Here is a 12,705-nt window from a genome sequence, read left to right as displayed (position 1 = left end):
GTGTCATCAGTGAGATAGATATCATCCACATATGATAATGCCTCGGAATCAAGCTCGTGCAAGATTGATGTGACACAGGCCGAAAATAGTCCTGGGCTGTTTTTATAACCTTGGGGTAAATGACAAAAGCGTTTCTGAGAGCCAAAGGAAAATGCACTTAGGTCTCTACTTTCATGTGCTAAATTCTGGCAGAAAAAACCATTAGATATATCCAATGTAGTTTTATATTTTTTACGCACTATATTATTAATCAGCGCTGTGCTGTGTGAATTTTGTATAGCATAAGTGCATGCATGACTATTCACGTGCCTATAATCAACCACTATTCTATAGGAATGATCAGGTTTCGCAACGGGAAATAGCGGATTATTCATTGCCGATGTACAGGGCTCAATTACTCCCTGGTATTCAAGTTGTGACAGTATCTCCGTCACTGGAGCTTTTGCTTCATGTTTAACAGGGTATTGTGGCTGCGGGTGTGGTGTAGACCAAACAGGAATAACATGACAAGGAGAGTCCTTGTCCCATCCTACATGATTACGGTATAATGCAGGTGCCTGCGCTAAAGCCCATTCAGCAGCATAGGCTTGTTTGCCTCCGGAACAAGATCGGAGAAAGAAGGCAAAATGACATCTTCCCTATGTGGGAGCTTGCGGACATGTTCAGGTGGCCAGTCTCTCTCGGCCAACAGGATATCACTAGTAAGTTCATCCCAAAATATTACACTAATAATGCCTTCTACGTCTCCCTCTATCTGAATTGTTAAATCAAAAACCCGATCGGGTGGGAGTACGCGGCCATCCACCGTTTCAACTGCGATGTAATCGCTAGTTGCTGTCACATCCAGATGATCTTTCAGACTCTGGCGACATATCGTGACCTCTGCCGCGCTGTCCAACAGAGTCACTGCCCACCTCTTGTTCCTCAACAGTGTTCTCAATACTACTGGCATTTTTAACGGTTAGTGCAGCCACTTTCTTCTTTTTAAATTGTGGCTTTTGTTGAGGAGTCTTTTCTTCTTTTTTAATGGCAGACTGCAGTGAGTCTTTCTTTTCTTTCACGTATTCCGGACGTCGATCTTGACGGCCCCCTCTCTCGCTATGTCTATCCGGTGCGTCCTGAAAGGAACGAGAAGGACGTGAATCAGTATATCTGTCTGGAGTTCTAATGTTATCCCTATTCCCGAGATTATACCTCCTGTCGGAGTACTCCGGATGTGGAGAATCAGCTCTTTTATTTCTCCTATCTTTGAAATCTTTTTGTTTGTCCCAGCGCTTCTTAGAGCCCTCTTGTGCCTGCTTTGTACCTTCCTTATGGGTGGTACTTGGTAATTCCAATTTTTTAGGTTTGGCTCCCAAACTATCCCGTCCTATACTAGTATAGGTATCTGATATTATTCTCGGCAGCTGTCTCTCTTGTTCCATATTTGGAGTTTCCCGGAGACGCTGGCGTATTGCCAGTGCCACCGCTTCCCCTTTAATATTACTCAGTATTATCGAGGAGACGGCATCAAAGTTACGCATCAATTTCATCCCCAGATCCAGGGCCGGTGCGGCCCCATGTTCATTTTGTATTTGTTTTAACACTTCCGTTAAATTGGCAAGTGTAGGGGTACCATGTGTGGTAGTATAAACGGCAGCGAAGACTGTACCCCAAGTGGCACATTCATCCACCGAGGGAACCATCCCAAACGGCAAGCACATAGTGAGCAATCTATGTTTGTCCTGTGGCCCCGTATGGGGGAACACAGCTTCCAGCTGATTTGTTTTCTGGGCAATCCAGAACGGTATTTTTTCCCGTTCCGTGGGCACTTTACCCATAATGGTATGCACAGTTTGTGGATTAATTCCGGTAGCCAATTGATACCCACCAGCTACTGGCGGTGCTGGACGCGATGGGGTAGTATTCAATGTTCGCATCACGAACTGAACCAATCGTCTATAAAATGTCACTAATTCATTATATAATATTCGTAAATCTGCGATCGGCATATTCTGTATGCCTGGGTGAGGTGTATATGTGGCAAACATAAGCCATGTAGGTCCCTCTTTACTTAAAGGACCTAGCCTCACCCGTCTTAGTACATGTGGTAGGGCGCCTTCAAACCAGTTCTGGTGTTCTTGATATGTGAGCGATATTTCATGATACTGGTATGCTTCGTATCTTATGGGCACGTCCGCAATTTCATATGTGTGAAATGTGTGCGACCGTTGGTCAGCCTCAGGAAAGGCAACCCAACAGTAAAATGTTTCTGTTTGGTAGGCTTCACTCGCTTCTACAATCAGAGTAACATCCCCGCCCTCTTCCTTAAGGCCATGCGCTATTAAATGTTGTGTAAGTGCCTTTCTAGCATTTGCAGGAATGTCTATGGTATTGGCCATATTTGTTTTAGAGAAACGGAACACCAAAATAGGGGAAGTTTTTCCTTTTGTGAGTTCGAGCTCGAACAACCTACAGCCTAAGCAGGTGTTACCTGTTTGGCTGAGGAGGATTCTCCCAAAGACCACGGACGTCTCCGTATAATGGCACTGAGGGTACCTGTTGTCTGTGAGACAGTGATGGTCAGGGTATCCGTAAATTAGTGCCTAAACACCATCGTTGGTGGCGCCATGTCGTAGTTTGGACTCTTGCTCTGAGCAAGACTGCTGGTCTCAGGATGACAGTACTTTCGTTTGTAGGTGACTAAGTCTCTTCCTACAACTATTTGTAACTGTTGTCCAAACCTTACCGGCTTACTAGCAGTACCTCACCAGAAACACAATAGTAAAAGGTGATTTGTAGCAGTCGCTTACGCATGGACTCAAAGTACAATATCTTAGGGTTGTCGTGGTTAAACGGAAATTACCCTTTTCTCACAGATTTATTATGTCTCATACAAACAAAGGCAATAACACAGATGCAGTAAAGTTATAATAGTTTTTATTCAACATAACTGCAATTTGTGATAAGTTACATGAACTGCAATGATTAGGATAATGAATTTACCAAGCAACAGTATTGTAAAGAGGAGAGTCATTGTTATAAAGACCCCCACCATTATGCAATATATGAAATAAATATATGTATATGTAAAAGATGGAGCCCTAATACCCTAAGGAGAGTAGGTCTAACCTCCTACCTAAAAAAGGAAGAGCTGGGTTCGTTAAACCTAATCTGCCAAAGCCGTGTCCATGAGAGGAGCCCCCAACCCTCGTTACCTTGGAATGAGGTCTCTATCTCAGACTCCGCAGGGACACGAAGACTGGGTCAGTGTCAAGATGACTGCAGCATCGGTATCAGCGATGGTGGCGATGCCCTCTGGTCGGAATCCCTCTGATTATCTGTCTAAAAGTGTGTTGTATTTATACAGATCTACAAGGTCCCCTGACATAAGTGTTATTCATAACAACAGATAACAGGCATGCTTGGGACGGCAATTAATATCAACAATCCCTCGAAAGTATAGAGAGGGAAAATCCCTAAGTGTGAATGCCTACTGTATGTTTGTCTTTCGTGCTTGATCTTGACGCCTTGGCGCAGTGACACTGATAATAGAACCCATAACAAGTGGCCTAACTATAAAGAAGGCCGCCATTTTAAAGGAAATAAATAATTAAATGGACTGAGCCAGAGCAAGCTAAGTAGGTTAAAAGTCACTGGGTGACGGGGGCACGAGTTTACAAGCCTACGGCTAAGCTAACTCCTGTTTACCAGTTAAAACAAACTAGGATTCACTACAGGCCCCAACAACACTATCAGAGAAAACCTTGTCTCAAGACCCACAGGTCCCCACCCTAACTTCTGCAACTCCATCACGGACTTCATCACCCTCCTAGCCGTCGCCTACAACCACTGCATCTTCCTGGGAGACCTGAACTTCCACCTGGAGGACCCTAAAGATGTCGACTCCTCCTCGCTCCAAGAAAACATGAAGAACATCGGACTCTCCAAGCTGGTCACCTTTCATAATATAGGACACACCCTGGATTCCATATTCCCCTCAAGCAACTGCACCAAATTCTCCCACACCACTGAAGTAACATGGACCGACCACCACATCGTACAGTTCACCATTGAGAAGTGCCACAATGCCTCAACCAGACCCCCTAAACTCCCATGCTGCAACTGAGGCAAGGTCACCAAAACTCCAGTGTCACCAGACCCAGCCCAGCAAACACCCTCAAACACAATGTTCAAAACCTCTACAACTGGCTCTCATCCGCAGAAGACTCAGTCGCCCTCCTGATAAACACGACAAACGACAGACCCTCCAAACAGACCATCTGATTCACCCCAGAACTACGCACTCTCAAGCGACATTGCAAGAAATTAGGAAGACGCTAGTGCTTCAACAAAACGCCGCCAACCTCAACTCCTTCAGGTTTGCCCTCAAAACTTACCACCACAGACTCAGAGAGGCCAAGAAAGAAGCACTCTGTACATGCACCGAGGAGAGCACCAACCACGCTAGAGAGCCCTTCAGCATAGTCAGCGCATTCTCATGCCCCTCTGCCACCAAGAACACGATCCATCCCTCCGAAGCCCTCTGCGACAAGCTATCAGACTACTTCCACCAAAAAATAACCAACATATACAGCAACTTCGATCCCCAACCCACTGCACTCCACCTCCCACTGACCACCCCCACTGAATCACCAAATGGAAGCTGCTCTCCACCGAAGACACCATCACCCTCATGACTTCCATCCACTCCAGATCCCCTACAGACCCCTGCCCACACCATCTTTACAACCTAGGAAAGGAGATAATAGGAGCTCCCCTCACTGGAATCCTGAACACTTCCATCTCCACAGCCACCTCCCCACTGCCTGGAAACACGCCAAGGTCAAACCTCTTCTGGAGAAGCCATCAGGGGATCCTAATGAACTCAAGAACTACTGCCCCATCTCACTCCTCTCTTTTCCCAGCAAAGTCCTGGAAAAAGCCATCAACCTCCAGCTCACAGACTACCTCGAACTCAACCACCTGTTCCCACCACCCCAATCCCACTTCTGACCAAACCACAGCACCAAGACTGCTCTGATTGCGGCAACTCACGACATCAGGCACCTTCTAGACCTTGATGGAACAGCAGCACTCATCCGTCTGCACCTCTCCGCAGCCTTCAACACCGTCGCCCACCACTCTGTCATCACCAGGCTCCACAGCATCAGCATCTCAGAAAACGCTCTCAACTGGATCTCCTCCTTCCTCACCGGCGGAACACTGCGGTTCCGCCTCTCTCCGTACATCTCCACCCCCAAAAACCTCATCTGTGGCGTCCCGCACAGCTCCTCCCTCATCCCCATCCTCTTCAACACCTACATGCCACCCCCCCCAGGCAAAGTTGCACACACCCATGGACTCAACATCATCTCCTATGCGGACGACACACAACTAGTCCTCTCCCTCAATGACAACGCTGCCTCCACACAATCCAACTTCCAGAATGACATGACCAACATCGCTGCCGGGATGAAGACCAACTGCCTTAAGCTGAACTTGGAGAAATCAGAGATCCTCTTCTTTGGAAACAAGCCATCCCCATGGGACAACTCATGGTGGCCTACCACCCTCGCCCTCCACCTCCTGCACCCCCCCCTTCCACCTCCAGCCACACCTGCAAGCTCTGAATAATCCTGGACATCCAACTCACCATGAAACAACTGATCAACGCCGTCTCCTCCGCCTGCTTCCACACACTCCACATACTCCACAAAATTTCCACTGGATACCCTTCTCCACTAGGAAAACAGTCACCCTCATCTCCACTATGGTAATGCATTCTACGCCGGAACTACGAAGCAGTTCACTAACCACCTCCAGAACATCCAAAATCCTGCAGCAAGACTCGTCCTCAATTTCCCTGGAAGAAACAGCATCTCTCCTCACCTCAGGGCCCGCCACTGGTTCCATAAACAGAACAGATGCCTCTTCTAGCTCCTCACTCACAACTACAAGGCCCTCCACTACGCTGGACCCACCTATCTCAAAAACCATCTCTCCTTCCACCAACGAAACAGAACTCCAATCGGCCACCCTCGTCTTGGCCCAAGTCCCCCACATCTGCTGTGAACGACTTGGTGGGCTATCCTTCTCCTACCTCACCGCCTAGTCCTGGAACAACCTCCCCATTCACCTACGCACATCTCCATCGCTTGAGGACTTCAGAAAGCAGATCAAGACCTGGCTTTTCCACCGCCATCTCCCGTCACGCCAGACTCGCAGCACCACCACAGTGCCTGGAGACCCCCTGGGAGGACAAGCACATGCTCTTCAAGAACCTCCTGATTGATGATTGATTGGTGCATAGGTGATAGAGGAAAGAGGTAACTAATTGGACAGGTCTAGAAAGTGATGTCCTATATATGTAAATGGAGAGAGGGTGGAGAGGGGTATTGGTTGTTCAGAATTTAAATCATGATTCTGAGACGCCGAGTGCAATACACTATCACTGGTGAACTGGTCATGGCAGAATATGCTTCCTAATGTAGTCCCACGTTATACTGGACCAAGGGCAGGCTCTCTCCCTAATTATAGCTATTTAAACCAAAGCCCGATGATCATTGGTAAAGAACAAGATGATCTTATATGGGATCTGTAACCTCCTATTAATTTATTTTTGTTATACTTGCAAGTTGTATGAACGTTGTGACTCACATTTGAGTGCTATGCTATATAAATGTGTTATTAGCTATGTAAATTAATGTTGTTTTTCTTTGTGTATTGTTCCAGCGAAGTGTCAACCTGGTACAATTTTATTTACTATGGCTTTGTGTCTGCAGTCAAGGCAAACCAAGTCAGAGCCCTCAGCAGAAGGATCTGGTTATCTCCATGGATGTAACTCCTGAAGAGTCAGCAGATAGTATGGATATCTGCCCCCCAGAAACTGCAGTCAATACCCCATGCCTTCCGAGTGTGAGCAGTGGCACAGCGCTTATCTATAAGCACAAGTGAGTCACATTTCAACATTTTTGGTCCTCTAGGAGAATACATATTACCAACACCTAAATTATTGATGGCAAGGAAGATGCAAATCTGATTCGATGTCCAGTGGCTGTTGATTGCAGCACTCTCTGGGACAGAGCAGGTGACTATTGTCTGACATTCATGTTCTGTTTCTCCATCATGTGATGTTCATTAATAGGTATAAACATTTACTAGTACTGTCCATTAGCACAATCCATTGCCTGTCTGCATGTCACTTTGAGAGACTTTTTATGAAACCTTTTATAATAAAACAAATGTCACGACTAAAACTAAATGACTGGGAACCTTTTTTATGAACCGCTTTTAATTGGGGGGAAAAAAGAAGAGAAATGGATCTCATACTGGCAGCAGCTCCAAAAAGCATTAAACTGGCTCTGACACTGTTTGAGAGCCATCAATGTCGCTATTCCATCATGCCTTGTACTGGCAGTTACTTCATTTCCTGTTGACGTTACCTCAGGTTCATGATCTTAGGCATTTTATGATGCCAATTCTGCTGGGAAAGTGGGTAGGTCGTTTGGGACTTAATTGAAAAGTCCTGTGATGGAGTACCAGGATTGCAGGTAAGTAAATTACTTTTTTTCTACATTGTGGAATATGCATTGTAAGTTGTAAAGGCTGTATAGAGTAGCAGGCCCATCACTCTAAAAAGTAAAACGTTAGAATGTTCAGAGCTAGCAAAGGGAAAACAAATTTACTGAAAAGTTAGGTACCAATTTAAGACTTACTTAGGTCTCTACTCTTGAGTCCGGATTCAGGATATGATGGGAGCCTTTCCTCCTGTGGAATAGGCTATAGGTCTGCTATGAAGGTATTTGTCAACTTTCTGATAACATTAGACTGTACAGTGAGCCATTTGTACAATAATTGTTTTGGATGTGGCTAAACCAGTTCATATAGCCCAATAAATGACTGAGTTTTTTGGACTGTCTGAAGTCTCTAGTCTTTTAGTCTGTCCAGATAAAAAAATAATATCTTTCTTACAATTTATATCAGTCCAGATCTATCCACATGGAGATATGCGTTTTTAAAATAACTCGGGCAAACACATGGTTTGGTTACAATGGAAGTTCGAGACCACTGTAGGCAAAAAAGCTGGATCAGTTTTTATGACTATTCTTATAGAGCACTACCTGCCCAAAAAAACTTACCCTTCATCCTTAATTCCTAAAAAGAGGGGATGAAGTCTGCACCTTTGACTTTAACCAGTAGGAATGTCCCTGTTTGCAAAAATGTCCTGCAGCACCTAGCATTTGCATCTCGTTTTTGTTCGGGATGCATTTTGCTGAGGGCATTTACTTTGAGGTGGTTAGAGCATGGAAGAACTGCAGTAATTTCTAGGTTTCTGGTTATCAGCCATTTCCACAGTCCTCATCCTCTTTTGTCCATGAGTGTTCAGACTGTACATATTTTGATATTTTCTGTCTGACTCAAGATGAAGTCCATTTTTAACAATAAAATGAAGGCCTTCAGCGCAGAATACTTATCGTGAATTCCAGCAGATTGATGTGATACGAAATCCCTTCAGACCAATTTCCGTTTATCTTGAGGTGGTCGATATGGATCCCAACCCAATTAATGAAGCATCCCTCATGTTGGTTTGCCTTGGCAGATTGTGATGGAATGTTGCTCTTTTGCTTGCCCCATCTTGCAGAGGTGCTGGTGTTAGTCAGCTTGCCCTCTTAATTCCAAGAAAACTGGGTCCAATATTATTTTTATTACACTTTTTCACCAAAAGAAGTATTACAGCACATTATACCATAACAATCAGATGTAGTATCACACACTATCGTAAGAGACATTATAACCAGTATGCTGTACATAAAGTAAGAGTTCATGGGGACTGCGTACTTCATGGATAGTATTACAGCAACTGAGAGCTAGGACTCTGGAAGAAGAGGAATGGGTACAGTACATCGGGTGAATGTTCTCAATTTACATATAGCTGGAAGAGTTGGGATTTTAGGTGTCACCTGGAGAACCGAAGGCACTTTTTGGTCTATTGATTACCAGGCAGACAGTTGTAGATAAACTTTCGGCTCCTGTGTAAGCTTTATTATGATCTTGCATAGTTCTGAAACGCGTCCACTTTGTCTGGAATAGTGAGCAGATTTGATAATGTGAGTTTAAGAAGCTGCAAAGATTTATACGTTTGACAGCTGATTTTAGATTTCATTCTTACCCTCTGTGGGAAGCCATGCCCGTTTAGGATATAGGTAATGTGTTAAGCTTTGTTGTTGATGACATTACTGTGGCTGTGTAAAATAGTTTTCACATGGGTGAGCAAGTATTTGGGCACCACAGCAAGGATGATGTTGACAAACTCTTAATAGAATGGGTGTATTTTTCTGATTTACCGGGTAGTCAAATTGTAAGCCCAATTAGAGGTCATCTAAGAGATGCTTTCTCTCTTTTTTATTTTTTTTACACTTTTAATTTATTTGCATTTCAGCTTAAGCTTAAGCAGGCATAACACAGTACATAGTTCGTTTCGTAAGGCAAATCTTAGCATTTGTACAAGCAACACAGTTAGAGCTTACAGGTTTAGTGAACTTTATGCATTACATGGTGTTCTTGCTTTGCCATTAAAATTATCATTCCTCTATCCTCTATTAGGATATAAATATTACTCAATTGTTAAAAAAAACTTTTAAAAAAACGTTAGTGACCTTGATCGGGGATGGGGGGGGGAGGGAGTGAAAATATAGGTAAACATACCATATAGGGCCAGTGTATAATTTCCCCATTGGCAAATACTCATGCCATCTAATTATTACCTATCAACTTCACTAGTTGCAATATATTTAAAAAAACTAGAAATTAAACCAACAGTATAGAAAAAACTAAGAATCTGCCCGTGGTCCATGTATATGTGCCAACCTGGAGATGCTTTCTCTTAATGTATGTGATTAATTGTTTGGATCCCTTTCTTTGTTTTATTGGTCTCATGTTGAGCAGCATGTTTGACAAAATAAAGGCACCTTAACGTCCAGTAAAGAAGAGACCTGCTGCTAGGCTAGAAAGTAACTTGTTGAGAGTCTGACACTTTATTTGGATAGAAGATTCTCTCCTTTGAAAGAGAGACTTTTGCGTTTTGTGAATCTGAAGTCACTCATTGGCAGTGGATGAGATGAAAAAGTGTTGGAGTTTTACTGGCTAGCTGATGTATGAGGCCCCAGGCCAGAAGAATGAACATCATACAAAGGTTTTGGCACACCGTTTGAAAAGTTTAGGCTTTTTTCAGGCATTTATCTAGATGCAGGTGAAGAAATATCCTTCTCTTTCTGATGTGTGCAGCCATGCATTTGGAGAAAACTGTGTTGAGTGAAATTTCAGGCCGAATGATAGTAACTTTTACTAGAAATTATCCTACCCTAGAACAAATCAGTGTTTGTTTAGTTGGAATGTGATAGTGTGCGTTCCGCAGATTGGGATGTATCTGGTGAAAGGCCAGAATTCTAAGCTTTTTACATGGAGTCCATTTATTTGTATTTTCCTGCTCAAGGTAAAGTGAACTCCTTCTTTGGCCCTTTCTTTCATTCCATAAAATATTGATGCTTAATCTTTTTGCCTATGTGTTATGAAGCTCCTGCCGCTTGCTTTTGCAGTAGGTTGTTGGGCTCTGCTGTAGGATGATTCTGAAGAAAGTAAGACCGCTTTTTGGGTGACTGGCAAGGGGACTTTGAATCTCAATGGTAAGCCATTTTAAGAATATTCTGCCTCCTCTGTCTTTATAGTTTTGTGCCACTTTGGGATGTGTTCGAAAATGATTCTCTAAGACAGAGGGCTGGTAGGAGGGGAAAGGAAGAAGAAAGTTTTGTATTTTCAAGTAGGACTGTGGGTAAGGGCTTTGCTGACTTAATTACCCTTATTTTCACTCCTTTTTCTTTTAAAAGGTTCAATGAGAGGGGTTCACAGCCACTTGGGTTTACGTGTGTGATCTTTTTTATGGTTATTTTCTTTGTAAATGATAAACATTCAACTTTCTTTCAATACAGCCTGGTTGCAATAACAAGGCTATTCCGTAAGGGAAATATACTGTTTGGTGAAAGTTCTCCGGGATCAGGGGTTGGTTAGTCATTGTTAATTAAATGCAGATTCTCATGATTTGAGAACTAGGTTTACTATTAAGCTACTTTTTCTTTTGTGTGATACAAGACCCTGAGCAGAGGACTCCTTTCTTGAGGAAATGTCTTTTGTTAAAATGCCTCTTTTTTTGTTGCAGGATACCCTCCACTATTTGCTTTGGCCAGGGTGCTGTGCGAGGGTTTAAAAGCTCAAAGAAAAAGAAGTGACAGTGCGTCGAGTGGTTGGTGGAGCTTCATAAATCTTCAGAAGTGTGGAAATACAAGAAACACCTACAGCATGCCACATCTGCCTGCTCAATATTGTGGGTCTGAAGACCTGTGCAGGCTAGAGCTAGAGAAACCTTATACAGCTTGCTTAGAGATACCCAAACCCCCTGCACTCTGGTGATATGAGAACTTTCTACGGTTTTATCTGCAGGAGTCTTCAATTGCTGTAAATATGTGGAGACCTGTATGTAACTGATGCGAGTGTATCCCAATAAACATGCTCCTGGACGAAATGTTGTGATAGTTTGACAAATCAACTAATTCCCACTGACTCTCCAAAACATATAATACACCATGAGTGAATAAGTTGTACATTGGACCATTAGTCAATGGAGATCTCCTAATCCAGTAGCTGTGGCCAATTTGACCCTATAGTATTATCATATTTATGAATGAATGAAAGTGTTGTGCTACCCCTGTTATTTGTCTAATGGATCTGTTTTACAAAGCACAGCTGAGCAATGCTAATGAATATTGCTACGGTTATATGGGAAGCCCTACCTCATTGTATCAGTGGACAGTGACGTCTTTTTAGAGAATGCTGGAGTCTTCTTTATGACACCTGTTCACTCTGAGAATTGAGGGATTGGGACTACAAATGTGTTTCTTGTTCTTATGTATGAATAATAAAGTGTTTCTCTATTCACCCTTCAAATTGCAAAATTGTGCTTTAACGTTGAGATCATTTTGAAGATATTTTGTGCCCGAGATGCTTGGTACATTTGTGTTGAAATGCTGTGTTAAATGTTAAGGGCATATATTGTTTTCTGTGAGATATTGAGAGCCTAGCAAGGCAAGTATTGTGGTTGATCTGGTGTTTAGACTAGGTTTTGTAGCTGTGGACTGACAAAATGCTAAGGGCTGCCACTGGGTTCCTGACTTATTATGTGAACAAACAGTACAGGTTTAGTAGAATTGTAAAGGCAGTGAATCTTTCAAGCATCTTAGGCTCACAAGCATGTGGTTCTGAAGTCCTTCTAAAATTGCCTAAAAGGATAAAAAACAATAACGCTAGAAAGCTACGTACAACATTGCTAGAAGTGGTGTGGGAATTAGGTCATAGTTCGTGATATGAGTGTCACGGATTGTAACACGGTGATGGTTCATACAAGTTTGAATTCTGTCTTTATCTGGAAGGAAATGTACTTCAATTTGCACTCCATGAGATTGACATTAATGGATTTGCATGTGTATGAGACTTTCACCTAAAAAGTTATATTACTTGGTGATGATTTGGATGCATTTTTCTGCAAGTGTGCATGTTTTGCATTCTTTTGCTTCAACATAGCCCCTCCCTCATAATTATCGGAATTGCTGCTATTTATTATTGACATGTAGATTTGAGGGAATGAGAGCTCATTTGTGGGTACTAATGAGTTGA

General features: G+C 43.2%; 1 protein-coding gene across 4 annotated transcripts in view; it reads left to right on the top strand.

Moving 5' to 3' along the window:
• ZNF511 (zinc finger protein 511) overlaps positions 1-11,979 on the top strand; it is a 188,436-nt gene extending 176,457 nt beyond the window's left edge. For 3 of the 4 annotated variants that reach the window (XM_069240643.1, XM_069240642.1, XM_069240641.1), the window contains 2 exons: positions 6,765-6,932; positions 11,195-11,979. In XM_069240643.1, coding sequence (XP_069096744.1) covers positions 6,765-6,932; positions 11,195-11,264 — 238 coding nt within the window. In that variant the 3' untranslated portion in view covers positions 11,265-11,979. Of the gene's footprint in view, positions 1-6,714; positions 6,933-11,194 lie in introns of all 4 variants that reach the window. The other variant, XR_011205022.1, reaches the window with a different exon arrangement.
• Positions 11,980-12,705: the final 726 nt, after the last annotated feature.

This window comes from Pleurodeles waltl, chromosome 6 (genome assembly GCF_031143425.1).
Source record: "Pleurodeles waltl isolate 20211129_DDA chromosome 6, aPleWal1.hap1.20221129, whole genome shotgun sequence".
Lineage (NCBI taxonomy): Eukaryota > Metazoa > Chordata > Amphibia > Caudata > Salamandridae > Pleurodeles > Pleurodeles waltl.
The sequence above is the reverse complement of the archived record's forward strand: the minus strand, read 5'-3'. Positions and strand labels throughout refer to the sequence as shown.